Source organism: Rhinolophus ferrumequinum, chromosome 3 (assembly GCF_004115265.2).
Source record: "Rhinolophus ferrumequinum isolate MPI-CBG mRhiFer1 chromosome 3, mRhiFer1_v1.p, whole genome shotgun sequence".
Taxonomy (NCBI): Eukaryota; Metazoa; Chordata; class Mammalia; order Chiroptera; family Rhinolophidae; genus Rhinolophus; species Rhinolophus ferrumequinum.
This window is the reverse complement of record NC_046286.1, coordinates 33,501,408-33,523,965: the sequence shown is the minus strand read 5'-3', so window position 1 is coordinate 33,523,965 and position 22,558 is coordinate 33,501,408. Positions and strand designations below refer to the sequence as shown.

Sequence of the window (22,558 nt, the reverse complement as noted above, 5' to 3'; positions counted from 1 at the left end):
AAGACTATGCCCTGAGCTATCACAGTAAATTATATTGCAAAGGATCTGCCCAACTATTTTAACACTTTTAATGCTTCAAAAGATAACAGAAGGTAGATATAGCTCTCTGGCCTTGTTTGGAAAGGCAAAGTTAGAAAAATCAAAGGGACAAATGAAAGGTTTTCATTCTCCATCCTGATTCTCCATATTCTCTACTTCTTATTTATCAGCTCAGTTGACCACTCACAATAAGGGGGGTAACAGAATCCATCTTGGAATCGTTTGCCTCTTGGCACTCGTTATTCAAATCAAATCAAAGCACAGTTCAAATAAAAAGAAAGCAATTTATATCAAGTTCCACCAGTATAGCATAGTATTATGTATTGTAGTACACCAATAACTTTCTTAAAATATAGCCTCTACCTTCAAGAAGTGAACACTGCATGTGGGAGACAAGATACAAAAAAAATTGTTAAAGTTAATTTTATTTTGAAAATAAACTAAGACAACCAAAGAAATTATGTCCCAAGGCCGCACAAAATTTATTGACAAATGACTAGTATACTTTTAAAGTATTGCAGGAGCTCATCTTTAAATTAAATATCAACCCCATTTTCTGCAAGCAACACAAATAAGAGCCTTCTTATTTCATATATAAGGAAATTTAGATGTGAAACATCACTTACAGCAATTCTTCTAGTCTATCAAATTTTTTATCCTCCATGAATTTGTTCCAACTTGGGGTGAATACCACAGAGTGTGACTTACTCTCTGAATATATATTATGCCTACCACACTCCCAACTAGAATGAATTATGTAAATCAAAAACCCTATGGCATTCTTGTCTTCTGACCCTTCGGGAGTGTAGCCCAGGATTGAGCAAGAAAAGAGGTGAAAATGGATTCTCACTTGGATCACTGAAATGGATTACCAGGAGTGACTGCCTCTGAGGAAGTTGGAGCATAGGCTTTGAATCCTGGCTTCACTATAAGTGAATATATGTGCATAAGAAAATAATGCACATCTCTGTGCCTCAGTTTCCTTATTTGTAAAATGAAGATAATGATGGTATTTTATAAAGTTTTGGGAGGGCTAAATGCACATGTAACACCTAAAATGGAATAGGATATATGAGGTGTGATCAAAAACTACAGTGAATGTTTAAATTAAAAAAAAAATTATTACAGTAAAAGACATTGTCATTAATCCCCCTCAAAGTACTCTCTCTCTTGCTTCGAACATGCTTATCTCATTGTTCTTGCCACTTTATGAAGCAGTTCTGGAAGTCCTCTTTCCTGAGTGTCTTTATTTGTGCTGTCATGGCTGCCTGGATGTCCTGAATCATTTTGACTTTGGGGAAGAGCCAGAAGTCGCATGCTGCTAGATCCAAAGAATAAGGTGGATGAGGACACACTGTAATGTTTTTATTTGACAGAAATTACTGTATACCAGAAATGATGTGTGACATGGAGCATTGTCATGATCGAGGGTGATTTACGACACACTTTAAAACACACCTTCTCTCAACTGTAGCTCACATCCGACTAACTCCACCGAACAAGTTAAAACTTGTCACACACTGTTACTAAGATTTGACACACCACTTCCCATATTGAAGATCCCTGCCTTTCCATTGGATGGCACTCGGCAGCAGCATTCACCATATTTACTGATCATATTTACTGACTTCATGTCACACATCGCTTCTGGTATACGGCAATTTCTGTCAAATAAAAACACTGTGGTGTGTCCTCATCCACCTTATTCACTGGATCTGGCACCGTGCAACTTTTGGCTCTTCTGCAAAGTCAAAATGACTATGAAAGATAAACATTTTGAATTGATTCAGGACATTGAGACAGCCACAACAGCACAACTAAAGACACTCACAAAAGAGGATTTCCAGAACTGTTTCAGAAAGTCACAAGAATAATGGGATAAGTATGCTCGAAGCAAGTGGGAGTATTTTGAGGGGGCTTACTGGCAGTGTGTCTTTTACTGTAATACATTTTTTTATTTAAACATTCACCGTATCTTTTGATCATACCTCGTAATTGCAATTATTGTTGTTACCACAGTTGATAGAGAACTGCGAAGAACAAAACCTACATACTCTGCTGCCCAAACTTTATGTATAATGAAAGTTGGTGAGAGGTTTAAAAAATTTAGATGTGTGTTCTTTTCTTTTTTGATGCTCCAAAATGAAACAGTTCTTTTAATTGTGCCACTCTTCTTTCCTATGGATCTCCCTAAGGCATCAGAGAAGAAGTACATATTTTAGGAAATAGAATTCCCTATAGCTATGCCTTTTCCATTTCTTATTGTTTCATTAACTTTCCTAAGGTAATTCCTAGGTTCCAACTATTTATTTATTTATTTTTGTCTTTCCTCTTCCTTGTTCCTTCCTTTGCTGTATTCACTTGTCACCAAAGCTTGCTTTCTCTTTCCAGATGCTTCTCTCATCCATTTATCTGTAACCACTATCATTAGCCTTACTATTATTAACTATGTCTGGTCTATTTTAGCCACCTGCTAATTGGTCTCTTGCACTCCAGGAATGGCCTATTATCATCCATCACCCATACTTCTGAAAAATCCATCATCCTGAAACGTTCCTTTCAACCAGATAGCTCCCTGTTCAGATATTTCACATCTTCCTTCAGAGTAAAACCAGTTTCCTGAGCCTGGATTTCAAGGATATTTATACACTGGCCCCAACCTTCCTTTACAGGTTTATATTTCCCAACTATATTTTGCCAAATACGCTTCTCAAACCAGATTACATATTCAATGTTCCTTTCGCCTGATTGCTTCATTCTCACTCTGAACTTATTCACGTGTCATTTTCTGTCAGGGATGCCCTAATCTGTCCTTTCTATTTAATTATAACTCATTCTTGAAGGAAAGCTAAAGTCCTTCTTATCCGCCTGTAGCATTTCCTGACTCCAGACCACCTCAGCCACAATTATTTATATGCCTATCACCCCACTTTGAGAAAATTCCATACACATTTTTTTTAAGGAATTCACTTCACATTTGTCAACTTTTTGTATTGTAAAGTATCTTTTATACCTACATAGCCACCACCTTATCCAATCCACCCACCCACTCATACATCCATCCATCTTTCAATAAATTCAATTATAAATTACTTGAAGGTGGATTCTATTCCTAACATTATTTGGGAGAGAGGGGAATTCCTTCCCTCATTCTCTAATGTAGTACAGTATTTGGAATATAGCTTGTGCTCAATAAATGTTTTTTAAAGGATTACAGAAAAATATCAGATAGAATGTAATTGTTAACATAAATATCATAAAATGCCACGTATCATCAGCTCTAACAAGTTTTTCCGATCTCCAATTTTGAATTAGATTTCTCTGTGCTTTTATGACAATCTGTAAGTTTTTTCATAGCCTTATCATCATACTTTGTTGTACTTATTGGTTTACTTGTCTGTGTCAGCTTAACTAAGCTGTATCTTCTTAAATGTTTTGTAAGTCTCAAATATTTGTTGAATAAATAAGTAAAAATGAATGAATGAATGAATGAATGAATGAATGTCAAAATATATGCTACATATATGGGTCATTTGAAAATAACGTAAATTTTATTTAATATTACCCACAGTTAAGTAAGAAGAGGTCTGCTTCAGTATGTCATGTTCAGAAATTGTCTACTCAATGGCCCGAATTACATATTACTAGTGATACTATTTAAAATCACTAAAGATATCCTAGACATAGTCACAATGTTTCATATCTGTTATATGCATAATAGATCAGTGCATTCATTTATCTACTGAAGACAATTTTTATTAAATAAACATTGAGTCTCTATATAGATTCCCCAAGGTCGTGGGCATAACCTTTTCTTTTAATTTAAGATCTTCTTTCTAATACCAGTGCTGAAGTAGCCAGTGGGTACGTACTCTCCTTTGGCTATAAGCTTCCTGTTTTTGTACAACCATGTATTTATTTGGCACAGGCTGACTGTTCTCATCTTGGACAAAAGACTCTGTAGAAGAGCAGAGGAAATAGCAGTGATTCAGAGTAACCAGATTGGGCAACCAAGGCATGGCGACTTTCTAATAATAATATTGCGAATATTTATTTCCCTTTGCAACCATTTTTACATGAATTTTGGAAGAGAGGCTCATTTCAGTGACATTGACATTAGTTTTGATTTATGAAATTATCACTCACCCCAGCTAATCTTCATTTTTACTAAGCATCTCAGTGGTACATACCAGTGGTTCTAAATCAGGAGAGCTTGGGGTAATTTTCCAAATATACATTTCCTGGCCTCCCGACTTATGCACAGTATGGAGCATTTAATATATGATGGGGTAGTATGAGGTGGGGTGTATCCTTTTTTGAAAGTGCCCCGGTGCCTTTTTACACTACTCCTTTCAATAAGAAACAGTAATAGACAAGAAAAGATGCAGCTATATATTTTGACTGGATTGGCCAAAAAATATGCTTTTCAAATTGTGCCAGTAAAAACACACTGTTCAGAGCTTAGTAAATATCCGTTAAATGGATGAAATGATGAATAACATAGAGATTATTCACTGCTACTTTAGCAGTATATGTGAATAATATTTTATAGTACCTGCGAATATATACAACTCTCTCACGTACTTTCTCTCCTTTCATCCTCAAAAATTCCCAATGAAATAATATTCTTCCTCTTTTCCAGATGAGAAAACTAAGATTTAGGAAGGTAAAACACCTAGGCCAATGTCACTCAGCAAGTGAGTACCAGAGCAAGGACTAAAAGTAAACCGTTAAACTGTTGTTTAACCCTTAAAGCTAGGGTTTACCCATTGCTCCCTGGAGAATGGCAAAATTCTTCTTCTTGATAATATATTGCATATTTTGAATTCATAGTTTGAATTCATCCTGTACTACAAATCCAGATACCTGGATTCTAGACCTCGATTTGCCCCTTCCCTGCTGAATGACCCTGGACAAGTCACTACCAAGGTTCACGTCTGGTCTTCCACATGCAGGCCAAGTGTGCACATCATCGAAGCTCAGTTGTGACCCACATCACATGGCTTGATGTAAAGCTGTCATGAAATGAACTCAATCAAAAATCTGCTTGAGATTGTACAACCTTAGTTTCTTCAGGATATCTTTTAAAAAATAGTACTTTGTTCCTGTGGACAAATATTATTTGTCTTAAAATTGGCTCAAGAGAACTATTGAGCTGGTTGCTTAGGGTTGGTTCCAGGATTAAGGTGAAAGTGACTTTTAGGCTTCCTGATAGAATCAACAAGATAATAAAGAACAGGATTCAAGTCAGATGCTCTGCACAGGAGGGGAGAAAATTGCATTTGGCTAAAATATCTTCGATTCATAGGAACAAAAGACACAGACAATATACAAGAGATAATGTCCTCCAATGTCATAGGAGCTGTTCAGAGTACCATGAACAGAGGACCTAGTTTTGTCAACAAGGGATACTTGGTTAAAGTAACTAATAACTAGTCAAGTTCCACAAGACATAACATACATATAAAATTACTACAGCTCTACTCTTACAGAACTAAATTCTTTTAATACTCAAGAACGTACAGAAGACACTTTCTTCTTTGAGCATTCAGACAGAGACAAACACAATATTGTCTTAAAATAGTTACAGCAGAAATACGGGCTTTGTAAGATTTGTGAACTGGCATATAATGATTTACATAAACCAAAAATACATATAGAGAAAATGAAGACTATAAAAGCCACACAATTTTTAAAAATTCTGTCACTTCCTAATTATAACCATGAATTGGAAATGTCAGCATTCCTAGTGTTATCTATTTCAAGTTACTGGCTGTACTAATTTAATTTTAAGAGACAAAATTGTATATACTTCAGTTGGATCATTTTTTAAATTTATTTATTTGTTCATTTATTTTAATTAAAGTTTATTGGGGTGACAATTGTTAGTAAAGTTACATAGGTTTCAGGTGTACAATTCTGTAATATATAATCTATATATCACATTCTGTGTGCACCACCAAGAGTCAGTTCTCTTTCCATCACCATATATTTGATCCCTTTTACCCTCATCTACCACCAGATCTTTTATCTTTCTAATACCACCTGCTCAATATAATCCCTACTATAGGTAGTAGTAATAAAACTATTGGTTGTGACATTAAACAACACCTGTTATTGTTGGATGAAAAACATTTTTAACTTAAAACAATAAAACATAATTTTGATATAAACGTGTGCCTAAAAATAGTACAGAAGAGGCTGCTTGTCTCTGAATAATGCCTTCATAATAAAATATATAGCTAAAAGAGCCTTTGCATATGAAAACGTTTCTTTTCTCCCTTGTTGAATTTTACTCAGTAAATGAGGTATCTTTCAAAAAGGAACAATGATTTTGTCTAGTATATCTTTTTAAGTATTTATTTCCTCTAGTGTATTTAAATACTTACAAAATAATTAAATCTTCTATCTCAGTGGAATATAGGAGTGAAAGAAAATCACAAAAGTTTTATTTTAAATGGCAAAATCTAATAGTTTCGGTTTTTACTGAATTTTACTTCTCATAATTTTTTCCTTCAATATTTGAAGTTCTGTACAAATTTACCTAAAGTAATACAATTGAGATTTCTAAAAGTTTCACTTATGTGTGTCACTGAAGATACATTTGTGTACATAATAAGATGCTTAAGATTTTATGAGAACATATGTACCTACACATTACGTGTTCAATGAACAGCAGATGTTTTAAGCATATTAGAGATGTATACACATGACTTGGAGCCTCTTCCCTTCATTATGCAGCAGAAGTTCCTCTCTTTAATTGCTTCCAAAACTTCATGACCACCTTCCACTTGCTCCATGTCTACTGCAACCAGCAGAGTCCAAACCACCATTATATTTTTCCTATACCATGTGCCGTACTACATGGGATCATGGTTTTCCCTTCTTTGAATTGCTTCAAGGACTTCTATGGCCATACATAAAAATCCAAAGGCCTCTAAGATGGAACCCTGGTTTATCTCATCAGTCTCATCCATCGCTCTCCTTCTCCTCACTTTTCTCTGGCCTTCTTTTAGTTCCCCAAACATGCTACACTGGTTTTCCTATAAGGACCACGTCACACACCGTCCTTTCTGCCTGGAGTCGCCTTCTGATGGCTCTCACAAGGCTGACTTTTCATCTTTTAAATTTCTCCTTAAATGTCACCTCCTCAAGTAAGGCTCAAGCATGCCTTACTTGAGCATGCTCTATAAACAGTTTCCCATGTATAGTTTGCTATCACAGCAGTCAGTTTGGGCCCTTGTTAAAAATGAACAGTTTTAGCATCTATGTTTGTTGGTTGGTTAGATGATGTCCCACACTCGAAGTTCTACCAGGACAAGGATCTGCCTTGTTCATCATCATATCCAGTGCCTGGCCTTGGGCTCTGCACACAGTACAGTAGCCCCCCACCCCCTTATCCATAAGGCACAGGTTCCAGGAGCTCCAATGGCTGCCCAAGCTCTAGATAGTACTGAACTCTATCAACTTCTTCAACTCTGTTGGAAATGTGGTAACAGCGTCTTCACTGGCAGACACAATCTCTCCAGTCATTTTTACATTTTTCAGTCCAAACCTATTTTATAAATGTGTAATTATCCCTTCTTGCAAATGGCTTGGTGTCACTCGTTTCAGCAGATCCCTTGCTGAAGTCTTCATATAGTTTCAATATTCTCTGATGTAACACATTGCTATCAATCAAAACATATTTCCTGCTCATGTCTTCCACTCACAAATTTAATGCCTTTTCCATTGTAACGAAGCACTCATCATACATTGTGTCCGTAACTTTTGGAATCTGAAGAGTAACAGCAAAACTGGGAGAAATTTCTTTTTACTTCTTCGCAATTTCACAGATACAAGATTTGTTCTTACTGTAGATCTTAGCAACCTCGGTATAGATTTTTTTTTTCAATTTCACCTTTTCACTTAAAGGAAGCACTTTATAACTTCTCTTTGGCATATCTGAATTGCCAGCATCACTACTCTTGTACACTTATTAACTAGGAGAAGAGTTATTTGAACACAAACACTGTGGAACCATGACAGTCAATCTGATAACCATGATGGCTACTAAGTGACTAATGTGCAGATAGCATATACAGCTAGGATACGCTGGACAAAGGGATGAATCTCTCCAAACTGGACGGAGCAGGATAGCATGTGATTTCATCGTGCCATTCAGTACAGCATGCAATCTAAAACTTGTGAATTGTTTATTTCTGGTAATTTTCATTTAATATTTTTGGAATGTGGTTAACCGCAGGTAAATGAAACCAAGGAAAGTGAACTCATGGATTACGGGGCACTGCTGTACATACTAAATAAATACTTGTTGTAGGGAGAATGAACAGCCTGACTCATTGCAAAGCAAGCAGTAAACTGCTTCCCCTATTGCTCACTTTTCCACCAGCTGAAGAAGTTCACTTCCCCTCTCTTCAATGCTGCCTTCTCATCCAAAGCTGATTTAACAGGTTTCCACTGAAGGAGTAGACCATACCTGCACTGAGACCAGAAATCAGGAGAATTAGGACAAGACTGAGTACAAAAATCTGTAAAACATCAGGAGGAGAGCATACCATGTGGCTCAGGATGGGTAGAGGGGAAAGATCAAGAAAAAAAAAAAAAAAACAAGTAAAGGGAGACTGGATTCCAGTATTCATAGAGCCTCTCCCAGGCTTTTGAGAGGAATCATTGTATCCATGACGGAAGTGTGTCTGGGGTGGTAACAGTCTGCCAGTGGGTTGCCCAGTTTTCTCTGTTATTCATGGAACGTCTGCCATCCACTAACAAAGCAAGACATGGAGTTCTGGGCATTATTACACAGAGCCTAAAGATCATGTCTGGTATGCAGAGCTTAAAGGCATTGTGAAATAATGATAAGGGCTTCTATCCAACTGTTTACAATTTCAAAGAACTCTTTTGCCTAATCTTTTACCTAGTGTAAGATATAATTTTGATGTTAAGTATGTAATTTTCAAATGAGAAACCATCCTTTCAAGTATAAAGATATATGTATATTTCCCATATTGCTAGGGAAAAATAAATATATTAGTATATATTTTTCTCAGTTATATTTTTGCTCTTAAGGTCGGCTATTTTAAAATTAGGTTACCACATTTACAGGATTAAATTCATTTTTGCCCCATATATGTTAGTCCTAGGAAGTCCCTGTGTTACATAATTAAATGTGTACAAAGGTTGTTGTTGCTGAAAAACATCATGCCCTGGAGATCTGAAAAAGTATGTCTATTAAAATAAAAATTTGGATGCAGCCTCTCTGTCAATTCAAAGCTGACTCATCTGAAGCTGTGAAGAAGGGGGAAAGAATAGTATGTGTGACACACGAGCCCATGTCAAAAGCCTCGATGCAGATGGCACTCGATGATCCAGTCCAGAATGTGAATTACCACTGCACAGAAAGATCATTTCTAGATGAGAGGAAGTAGATAGGACAAGACAGAATGGCACAGTAAAATCCTGAGACTAAATAATTTGAATTTTCACCTGGAACCTAAATTCATTTTTTGTTAAATTAATGAAACTGATAATCAATTACAGGACTTACAAACATCTAACAAAACAAAAGAAAAATATATAACTATAAATACCATATCAAAACCAGTTTTCCAATATTTATTTTGAAGGTAATCAGAGAAACCCAAACCAAAAATCTCAATAGTAATAAAGAACTTGTACAAGGTCTTTTAGATACTTTTTCTGATTGGCTCTTTGCCTATACTGAACCCTAACTCTGAAGTTCTACTGATAATTTTTATACGATGAAATTGGTCATACGTACAAACACACATGCACACATGCACACACACACACACACAAACACACACAGTGTTGTTTATTTTCTAGGAATTAGAAATCAAAGGTGTCAATAATCCTAAATCATGAATAGTGGAAGAGTCACATCAAACTCACTTTTAAATGTAAGTTTTTCAGAGGATGTGGGAATTTCGTATTATGCACTTACCTAAACATGCATAAACATTCATATAGAACTGTTACAAATGTTCGAACAAGACAGAACTTAAATAATAAAAAAACCTTTCCACAAAGAAAAGCTGATGGCTCCACTTGTGAATTCTACCAAACATTTGAAGAAAAATTTACAATTTGTTTTTTACAAACTTTTCCTAAATAGAATAGTAGTGAATACTTCCAAATTCATTCTATGAGGCTAGTATTACCCTGATACTAAAATCAGACAAAGACATCATAGGAAAACTATAGACCAATATCTCTTATATACACAAAAATCAACAAAAACACTAGCATATCAAATAATGCAACAGATAATAAAATGGATAACTAAGTGGGATTTAGCCCAGGAATGCAAGATTGGTTCAATACATGAAAATCAATTAAAGCAGCACCCCATACTGATAGAATAAAGGACAAAAAACGCATCATCATCTCAATAGATACAGAAAAAGCATTTGAGAAAATCCAACACCCTTTCATGACATGAATACTCAACATACTAAAAACAGAAGGAAAACTTTCTAAACCTTATAAAGAACATCTACTAAAAACCCACAACTGATATCATATTTAATGTGGAAAGACTGAAATCTTTCCCTCATGATTAGGAGCAAGACATGTATGTCTGCTCTCACGACTTTTTGACAATTGGATATCCTCATGCAAAAGAATGAAACTGGACTCCTACCTCACACCATATATAAAAAGTAACTCAACATAGATCAAAGACCTAACTAAAAGAGCTAAAACTACAAAACTATTAGAAGAAAACCTATGGGCAAATCTTTATGACGTTGGATTTGGCAACAGTTTCATAGGTATAACACCAAAACCACAAGTAACCAACCAAAGGAAAAAGAGATCAATGGGACTTCATCAAAATTAAAAAAAACTTGTGCTTCAAGGTACTATTAAGAAAATAAAATGACAATCACTAAATGGAAAAAACATTTTATCTGACAAGGATATAGTATCCATTATGTATAAAGAATTCCTACAACTCAACAGTAAAAAGACAGATAACCTAATTAAAACTGAACAAAAGGTTTGCTTAATACTTCTCCAAAAAAGCAATACAAATAGCCAACGAGCACATGAAAAGATGCTCAACATCATTATCATTAGAGAAATACAAATGAAAATCACAATAAGATAACCATCCATACACTTCACACCCACAAGGACAGCTATAAAAAATGACTGACAAATGTGTTGTCATGGATGCAGAAAAATTGGATCCTCTTACATTGCTGGTAGGAATGCAAAATGGAGCAGCTGCTTTGAATTACAGTTTGACAGTTCCTAAAATATGTAAATATACAGTTACCATATGACCCAGCAATTTCATTCCTAGGTTTATACTCAAGATAACTGAGAACATATGTCCACTCAAAAATGTGTACATAAATGTTAAATGCAGCTTTATATATCATAGCATAAAAAATTGGAAAGAACCCAAATGCCAAGTAAATGATGGATGGATAAACAAACAAAAAAGTGGTATATAATATATATAATGGAATATTATTCAGCAATAAAAGGAATGAGGTACTGAACCTGCTATAACATGGAGGAATCTTATTATAGAAAATATTATACTAAATGGTTAAAACCAGACATCAGTAGTCAATTATTGTACGATTCCATTTATATTAAATGTTCAGAATAGGCAAATCCATAGAGACAGAAAGTAGATTAATAGTTGGTAGGAGCTGGGTTTTGAGGGGAATATGGGAATGGCAGCAAACGGATACTAGGTTTCTTTTTTGGGGTGATCAAAATATTCTGAAATTACATACTGGTGATGGTTGCACAATTTTGTGAAAACCACTAACTTGTACTCTTTAAAAAAGGTGAATTTTATGCATGGTATGTGAATTATATCTTAATTTTTAAAAACAGGCAATCACCAACAAAAAACAAAGCAAAACAAAAAAAGACAAAACTGAATGATGATCTATGTACCTCTCTGGATTCATGTTTTTCATAATAATGTCACATTCCACAGTAATACAAAAGTTATTTGTCTAAGCATAGTTCATCTTTGGCAATATATTCTTTTTCTGGATTTTTACTTTCAAATGCCAATTTTACGAAGTCTAGCGCAGCCAACCATCCTGGTTTTCCCAGGACTAAGGGAGGTTCCCAGGATATGGGACTTTCAGTACTACAACATAGAAAGTTCCAGAAAACTGGGACAAGTTTGTTCTTACATAATTTACTTAATTTCTCTGCTCTTTGTTTATGTATTGGAGACACCCTCTACACTGCCTTTCACATTCTTTCCTTCTAACTCTACACCTTTTCCCTATGCCATTTCATTTGTCTTAATGGTTTTTATTATAAAGTAATTGCTCATAAATTAGTTCATGTCAACTAAGTCTCTCCTGAGTTTGAGATATGGATAGGCCACTGTCTTCTGAATGTTTCAATTGGCCACTGATACACAAGTCTAATGCAAAATCTAAATTTGATTTAGTGCCTAAATTAATTCCTTTTTTTATTTCATCACATTCACTTAATCTCTTGAGCTAAAGAGATTAAGCTCTTCTCTTCTCTTGTCTTCTCTTCTCTGCTTTATTATAACATCTAAGGAATCACTATATACCACCTGCAAAACTTTCTCTAATCTATTTCCCCTATCTCCTAACTCTACTTATTTCCAGTAACATTCATGACTGAGACTGATGAGTAGACAAGTGTTTCTCAGACTTTTAAAAATTCATGATCACTTTGAAAAACACAAAACCCCATAATATTCTGTCCAATTTCAAAATACAGCATTAAAAGTAAAACCATGTGTCGTGTATTTTCTCCAAATTCGACAAGTGCCCTATTCTTATGATTCTTATACATCACTTCCTGTCGCCTTTCTCTCTCTCTCTCACTTACCACACCCACACTCACCGCCTCCCCCTCACACACATAGACTCCCACTCACCCACACAACCACACACACACACACACACACACACACACACACACACACACACGCACACACACACACTCTCTCATAGGCTCCAGCAATGAGTACATGCTTTAAATTATACCAGCATAACCTGATATTCTGGCCTCAAGGCAACTGTTGTCTCCTTCTGGAACTCTCTACACCAAACTTGCCTACCTCCTGAACTATTCATCCTTTAAATTTCATATTAACTATTGCAGGCTATGTAAATCTTTCCCTGACCATACCAAGCCCAAACAGAATAAATCATTTTCTCTTTTTTTAACATACTTTCAGTGTTGCAGTTATCACACAGTATTATAATTTATTTGATGATATAAGTGCAGCCCCCACTTGAGTGGGAACTCTTATGACAGAAATTCTATCTTATTTATTATCTATGCATCTTATACGAGGGAAATAGCAGGCATACAACTCAATTTGTGGAACTCCACTAATATTTTTTATATATTTATTACTTTGATTAAGTGATGACAACTTATATAGCATGCTTAAAATATGACTGAGTGACATTTTAATAATAACTGACAAAGAATCTTTGGATGGTTTATACACACAGTTATAAAAAATACATATTATATTGACATGTGTATCCATCAATCTAGACTTGCAAAAAAAGTAACACAAGCGCAGTCACCCTACTTCCTGTCTTTCTACTTACCACTCTGTATCTCTTTCCCTACTCAGTGAAGTGTTTTGAAAAAGGCATGTACCATCACCATCTCCCTTTCCTGACTTCTCAGTTCCTCCTCACTGCTTTAGAGTATTTCCACGCACTTATGAGTTAAAACTGCTATGACAAATGCCACCATTTACCTGTATATGGCCAAACCCAAAGGATATTTTTAATCTCTGAAGTTATTTATTGATTTTCTGCTGCATTTAATACTCTTGGGCATTCCCTTTGTATCCCTCCACTACCTTGGCGTCCAATTCTCCCACTTCTTTAACCATTATTTCTCAGTTGAGTTGAGGGATTCCTAATAGTTGATTACCTATTCCTTATCCATTGGTTTTACCTAGGACTCTCTCTGGTGTATTTTTTGTCTAACATCCTTTGGTGATGTCATTTCCTTTTCCAGTTAACTGAGTCCTTCAGGTTCACATATCCAACTTGGATATATCCTTGGATAACACACAGGTACCATGAAATCCTCCGATCAAAATCTGAATTCCTCACTGCCCACCTTAACCATGGCCTTGTTGGATTCTTTAATTATGCTTCTCACCCAAACTATTAATATGATAAGCCCCCAAACTCTTTCCTTACAAACCATATTCAATTGCTAGTCAAGCACTGCACATCTGACTTCTTTCTCAACTCTTGAAATGTTTCCTTATCACATACTCTGTTAACTCCTATAGATCAAGACTTTGTCATCTTTCTCTGGGCTATTACAGTAGTCTATTAATTGATTTGCTTGTCTGTAGTTTTGCTCATATCACATTCATAGTCCATTTCCCCCACTTCTGCCAAAGTAAAGTAATACATATTTTATATATATATACACACACATATACATATAATGAAAATCTGATTAAGCCACTCTCCTAATTAAAACTCATTACCACAACATATAAATGTAGTATTTATTGAATTTATTTTTCACCCAGTTATGATATACAGAAATCTAAATTAATCCTACAACACTAATCTGGGATGCATTCATATATTTTTCTATTCTAGTCTATTCAAAATTAAAAACAAACAAACAAAAACTAGCCTCAACTGATTTTCAGACCCACTAACAGTTTATAACTTACACATTTAAAAACACTGACCTACATGCGACAGCCCATCTTTAATCACCCCCTACCACCAGTTTATTGTTGCCTTTTTTTATCAATCTAGAAAGGCACTTAGGTGGATATAAAGAGCTCAATGGATACATGCCACCTTCTAGGAAGAATCAGTAGAAATAAGAAATGATTTTGCAAATTTTAAATTCTTCAAGTCCCCTAAAGAGAGGTTCGCCCTCTTAGAAAAGTATAGCATGAGCAAAGGGATTGTCAGAAAGGAGGATTAAAAGGAATACTATACTTTCAGCCACTATACTCAGAGAGTCCACCAGGAAAATTCCACTAGGTACCAGGTAAGTTACAACAGATCCCCACAGCTTTAAGTCTATGGAAAGTAAAAATAAAAATAAAATAAGACCAAAAAAAAAAAAAAAATACCTGGGGGAAGGATGACAACTGCTGCTTTAGATCTAAAATTCCAACTTAAATTGTTTTTAGAATGAGTGGTACTAATTCAAATAGAACGTCAATATGTGGAACATAACACATATTAAAGTAAAAATGAATTCCTCAAAGAACTTTCACAGAAGTTGCTTGAATCCTAATATAAATAAAATATTTTCTAATACTTAGAACATAAGCTAGAAAGTGGGGATCATAAGTTTTCTATGAATTATCAAGAAAAGTTCCATCATTAGGAAAATGACTTTACAGTAAGAACATTTATAGAAATAAACATGGCAACATCATTAAGAGTACTTCCAGTTGTGTACTTTTTGCAATGTAATTATAAATAATTTTTACTATGATTAAATATAAAATTATTTTTATGCTTAAAAAGTACTGATTAAATGTAGAATGATATTCAAGTATACTTATTGAGATAAAATCTATAACCCATCTATTGAGCTTCTTGAAATTTATCAAAATGTTATATCTTAAAACATAAATAATTTTAAATTATTTGTGACTATATGTAATATACAAAATATGAGCATTTAATTTCAGTCTTTGCCAATGCTAACAAAAACTTGCCACAGCAAAAGTATTACAAAAATTTACTTTTCTTCTTATAGCCTTTATACAATTTTATCACTTTATTTTGGTTTTGCTTCAAAGAATTCTCAGATATCTAAAGAAATCTATTTTAAAAAATCACACATTTCTTAAGTCACATTTCTTCCAAGACTTTTGCTAAACACCTTGGAAGGAGGCATTTCCCCAGTAGTAACTACTTGACTACAATGGCTATGCTAAAAGTATTGCCACTGCTGAGACATTTTAAGGGAATGTTTACATTTTCTTACCAGGAGCATAATTCTTTTCAGAAGATTGACTATATCCTGCTACTCTGCAGAACTGTAAACTTCTTTATATTTTATCTCATCAAAACCCGCATTCCCAACTCAGAGTTTACTTATTTGGTTTCTGCTCTACTTCTTGCTTTCCTCTTAGGTTGGCCATTTAATCCTTCCCTAATATCTACACTTGAGATTGCAATAAAAATAAAACTATTATAGGTGGTCAATCTGCTCTTTCAGATTGTCCATTACTTTTAAATAAATAGTATGAAGGTGGGGAATGCACTACCTATGCATTTCCCTTACGCTCACTCTCCTCCCCTCTCTGTACCTTGCCTCCCTGCTTTCCTAAGTTCTTAGTCTCCAGCACACATACATTCCAAATCCAAAACTACAAAATTTCTGCTATCCTATAGCTCCCTCAGAACGTGTCCCTTTCCTCTAATTAGTTTTATGCTTCTAATACGACATTAGAAACACCACTTAACCAAGATACTTAATACAGAGCTCGTGTCTACAGATAATTTTACCTAATTCAATAGTAGCCTTTTTATCACACATACAGCAGAGTAGCCAGAATATCTACTCCCACATGCAATGTGAATTAATAAATCTGTAACCAGTGATCTGTGTAAGAGATGACATTTCAGTCGATAAAACCAATGCCATACTCACGGTGAAGGTTGGTGGGGCTGGTTTTCAGCATTTCTTGGTGTTTTGCAGGCAGCAGGCTTCGCCATGTCCCTGACAACACACCTGGGGCGCATGATAGACAGCACAACGCACTATTAATTATAAAAAGGGTAGAACAAATCTGGAAATTAAACATGGTACTGAAAACACAGTCTAAGGGAAAATCTTTGCAAGCCCCTTCAATATTAACCTGGAGGCCCTGGAAAAGCCCTTAGAGCTGGAAATCCTTGACTCAGGACTTCTGAGAACTCAATTATACCCAAATGAAAATCTGTGCTAGCTTCTGTATTTGATTTTCCTTTTAGCACCAATAAAATGATTGTCAGCCACTCTCCCCACAGAAGAAATGCTACTGAAAACTTTGGCCTTACCATATGAAGACATCTGAAAGCTTTAAAAATAGGAATAGCCGTTGTGTTGATATGCTTAAAAGATGAGCAGGATTTTCTGTGGCATTGGCTATTTTACTAAAAGATACGGACTCCTGTTTCATGTCATTCACCACGACATAGGTCCTTCATTTTATGCAAAAAGAGATCAGAGAAGCCTCAACAGAGCCTCATGCTCCAAATCCCCTTCGAGCTAGGAAAAGGGCAAAAGTTAGAAGAAAATGTTTGTATGTAAAGTGTGTGTGTGTGTGTGTGTGTGTGTGTGTGTGTGTGTGTGTGTGTAAAATACAGAAGATACCTCCACAATGTGAAGAAAAATAGCAAAAGGTCTTTGTGTCTTAAGTCCTCCATTACAGAATAAATAAATGCAGAGGGTGGATGATATAACAAAGCTCCAAAGGGCAGTAGGAGGACACACTCTCACCTTCACATCATCAGGGCTTACAGAACATTGGAGAGACTCACGGACAGAAATCAGAAAACACCTCCATGGGAGGCTGTACTTGGATGGCTCAGATATTCATTCCTTCACCACAAAAGCTTCAAAACAAACACTGCTTTAAATAGGGAAGCTATGGTTGTAAAGCTGAGATCCCCCACGTCTTAGACTTTGCCAAAATGAACCACCCCTTAGGACCCAGGATTCTCAAACATGAATCTCATTCTTAACATCTTTCATGGAAGCTTCTTGGAGGTTTGACTACACTACTTATATTTAAGGCCAGTCGTGTTATTCCAGAAGTGGATTATTGGTGAGGTAGTCACAGATTAACTTTTCCCAAAGCTAAATGCTGCATGGCAAAATTCTCCACTTCTGAAAGAAATGATACAGGGAAACACGGACACAACACACAGAAACGTGCACACACACACACTGCTCATTCCAAACAAGGTCAAGTAAGACTTTGAAATCAATATGTAAGGTGACAAGAAAAGAAAACTATGCCATTTCAAAGCCTCCCTCCTGGGGTAAGTTAAGGGAAAAAAAAAAGTGATGTCGGTAAAGAGCTAATACTAAACTCTTAATGGATCGGTCAAGAGATGTGAGTCAAGAACATGTACAAGAACCACAAGGCCTTCTGATTTGTTCCAGTTTCATAGCAGGAGAAGGCCACTCAGGCATCAGCATTAAGAAAGTATTTAAGAAGGCAGTTGTTAGGGAGAAGTCATATCCTAGGATTTCTGAACACAGTAATTTTAATCTAACTTACACAGACTACAATGCCCAGGAAGTTAAATTTCATAGCACTGGAAAATCTATTGCAATTCTCACTCAGCTAAAAATAGCACATACAGTATGTTTAATCTATATGTACTGGTTTGTGAAAATATCGGAAATATCACCAAATTTGGAAACATTTTTGAAGAATTATATCTGTGAGAAACCATATGAAACCTTCTTTCTTAATTCATTTCTTTTTTCCCCTAAAGTTTCAGGTATTTATACAAAGCTTTGAAATAAAAGCTATTGGCCACTTAATTACAATTTTCCTTAAATATGCTGTCAAGTGACTCTTTTCTAATAAATGCGGAATATCAGCCAGCACTGAGGTAGGTTTCTAAGTAACATGGTTTTTTGTTTGTTTTTTTTCCCCTTCTGAGTGAAAGAGAATGTCTATGTAGGAAAACTCTCATTTAATCTCAAGTACCCAATGGTTTTGGTTTAAAATTACAAAGCTGACATTCTGCTTCTCCCTGCTATTATAGAATCTTCAAAATGAAAACTTTATTTAAATTTCTGAACTTTAAAGTTTTCTTGGATAATGAAAATAAACACATCAATATTCAAAAACAATATATTTAGAATTAATTTAAACATACTGAATTTAAAATGCATTTATTTAAATTAATATGTTTTAATTATTTTTTAAAAAACAACATATTTTTCATACTAATATATAACCTGACCACAGGACTAAAGTGATATAACTAGTTTTTAGGGAGAAAACTATTTTTTCAAATTGCTAATTTACCCAATTTGAAGGGGCTCTAAACAATGGTAATATATATTCCTACATTTTCTAATTTGACTCCTTTTTAGCTGAAATTTCTTCTTGATATAAGAAAGAAAAGGTAAAGAAAAACACCCTACATTCAGATAGATACATAGATACTTAAAGAAATATAATATGCGTATAAGATTTTAGTAGAATGCATGGATTAACATAATCTCTAAAATTATAATTGAATTGTTATGTCTGGCATAGCACAGTTTGGAGGGATAAACTGTAATAGTTTTGACAGTTCTAATGTGTAGAAAAATTGTTTAGCCCCAGTACTTTCCATTACCTCCCACGCATTAAAGTTATTATAACAAGATAGACCCTTCATCCTCTAAGAAACACAACAATGATGTTTCAGCATGTTGCAGCTATTAAAGGTTTTCCTCTACATTTGATTTATTCCTTCAGCCAGACATAAGGAGGCTGCAAACGATGCCCCAAGGCTGACTTCCCGGATTTACAATGGATTGAGAGACTAGGAGTTCAAGGGGTTTGACCTCTTCGTTTTTGCAAAGTCTTTAATTACTCAGAGATTTATCAGACAGGGCCTCTTAACAGTCTTCAAACTGCTTGTAAGCATTCCCTCCTCACTCAAACCTCACTGAAGATTTATGCAAATGAGACATTCTACTACCATCTCAGGGGACTGCTGCTATCTCCGCCCTGAGCGCTGCAGAAGAGTTTTATGAATGAATGCAATCAATGCGATGAATGGCTGCCAACTGCCCACTCAGCCACTTCTACTCTTCCTGCACTTACAGGAGAAACTAACATCGTCACAAGCCTGCCAATGAGGCTATGGTAAGGCTTCCATCTCTCCAAAGAGGAACTAAGTATATTTCCAGATACTTACAATATGTGAATTAAAAATCCTGAATGCCTCCAAAAAACAGTTTACATAATTACTTTCTCTTTTTGAGTTTCCCTTTTGGTGTCTGCAATCACTAGCAGCCACTACCCTACACCCCAACCCCCACAGAAAAAAGAAGGAAAAAAACAAAACAGAACACTCTTTTATGAAACTTTATCGCAATTTGAACTTAAAATCGTTTTACCTTTTGCGACTAATATCAGGAAACTAGATTCTGTGCACTAAGCTGCCAAATAGATTATGACATGTATACATTTTTGTTCTCAATCTTTTAGTTTTTGAATTTTACTGGGGTTTCTCCTATCATCTATGGAGACAGCAATTACATCCAAACAGTGCTAGAGGGAAAAAAGTGTATTTGTGCTTACTCCCCAAGTGGTGTTGCACTACTCTACATTTGTTACAAGAGACCCTTAGGGGCAGTTAAAATAACATAAGTTTAAGAGAATTAAACATTTTTCAAATGTACAATTCTCAGATTTGCTGGTCACTGATACAAAATATATAGAAACAAGAAAAAAACAGACATGAAGAGACCTCAAGAGTTCTCTAGCCAGCCCTTCTCTTCTAAGCCTCAGATTCAGTACTACTCTTCCACATGTCATTTGCCCAAAGAACCTAAAATATACGCAAAATTCCTGTCTCCAGCTCAATCAATCATCTCTTACGTCCCAACATCCAACTGCCTCATCAGCATTTTCAGTTGGATTTCTAACAGACCTCTCAAAATCAACATTTCCAAAATGGAATTCTTAATTCCACCCCCTCGAACCTGATCTTCCAGCAGTCATCTCCATCTTGGCCGATTTGCAAATAAATTTCTCTAGCTGTTCAGCTAAAACCTTTAGATTTGACTCTTCCTTTTTCTCACACCTGGCATCCAATCCACCAGCTTGGTTCTGCTTTCAAAGTATGTGCCTTATCTGGCCATGTCTCACCTCCTCCACTATTGCCATGGTGTCCCGAGAAAACATCACCTTCTACTTGGATTCCTACAACAGACTTTTAACTCGTTGCCATGCACATTTATATTTGTCCTCTTTCTAGAGCTTATTCACAAAACAACAGTCAGAGTGCTGCTTTTGAAAGATAAATCAGACTATGACTCCTTGGCTCAAAATCTTGCAATGGCTCCCCAGTTTGCTCACGTAAAATGCCAGAGTCCTTAGAATATAATCCAATCTCCCATAACTCTCAGAATTCATCTCCTACAGCTACCTCCCTCTCCCCTTGCTCACTCTGCTCCAGACACACTGGCCTCCTCTCTGGTCTTCCTCAATCATACCAAGTACGATCTTGCCTTGGGGCCTTTGCACCAACCCTTCCTGGTGTCTGGAATGCTCTTCCCTGATATCGGTGTAACTAACCTCCTTACCTCTTTCAAGTGTTTGCTCAAAGGGCAGTTTTTGATGGTTCCTACTCTGATGCTCCTACTTACTAACGTACTCTGTTCTCCCTACCTCAATCACAGCTATGTACTTCCAATACCCATCTCCTTGCTCTACTACTTACTAAAATGTCCTGCCTCCCACTGCTGAAACATGAGCTGCTAAAGAGGAGGGATCTCTGGTTCACTGACATATTGCAAGAGCGTAGAACAGTGCCTGACATAATAGTCTCTCACTAAATGTTTGTTAAAGGAATGAATAATATAAAAAGGACAAAAAGCTATAGATTTCAAGCTTGAGTAACTAATTTCATATGCTAAAACTTAGTGATTTAGCATATATTCTAGATAACACCTTTCTTTAAGATTATAGCATATTTTTATAAAATATTTACAAACTGTAATTTATGGCCAACAAGTTTTATGATTTGAATAACTCTACTAAATTTGTTTTTATATGCTGTGACTAAGACTCATTCTGTTTCTGAGCAAGACAAAAAGTATTTGTCAGCACATGACTTATTTGGTGGAAAACACTCTTTAATATCAAGTAATTGCTTTGAACCAATGAGATATTCGTTAACATCTACTGTACTGATATTTTATCAAATGAAACTTTAAAATAATTGTATATAAAGCAATTTCTTAATAGTAAAGAGATAATATTAATCCCTCTTTTCTTCTGAGTTTTGTAAATAGGGTAGGGAAATAAGAACTTTCATTTATTCAACACCTGTTAGTTACCAAAATGTACACGGCATATCTCATTTCATCTTCACACTATCCTGCATGGAGATGTGATTGTCCACTTGACAGATGAAGCGATTGCAGATCTAAGAGAGTACATTATTTTTCCAATGATAGATGGCAAATGTTGATATTTTAAGAAGCCATGATTTGTATGAAGGACCTATGTGGCATCACAGTAATGTCCTTTCCATCATTACAAAAACAAAACAAAACAAAACAAAAAAACTCCTGATGTTAATACTTGAAACATGAAGGGAAACTAATAAAAATCAGTCATGAAGTTGCGAGTCCAGTATCCTCAGATATGTTTAAATACCATTGATTTCATGATATAGGAACATTGTAGACACTATTCAAATAACCCCACATAATTGAGTGTTCTTTAAATATTATTCTAGTATCACAAGACAATATTCACCAAATGTGACAGCAGAACAATGAT

General features: G+C 35.4%; 1 protein-coding gene across 33 annotated transcripts in view; it reads right to left on the bottom strand.

Annotated features, from left to right (window-relative positions):
• The window catches only part of RIMS1 (regulating synaptic membrane exocytosis 1), a 443,759-nt gene that overhangs the window by 349,981 nt on the left and 71,220 nt on the right, over nucleotides 1–22,558 (bottom strand). For all 33 annotated transcript variants that reach the window (XM_033103252.1, XM_033103253.1, XM_033103221.1 and 30 more), the window contains exon 2: nucleotides 16,699–16,779. In XM_033103252.1, coding sequence (XP_032959143.1) covers nucleotides 16,699–16,779 — 81 coding nt within the window. The remainder of the gene's footprint in view (nucleotides 1–16,698; nucleotides 16,780–22,558) is intronic.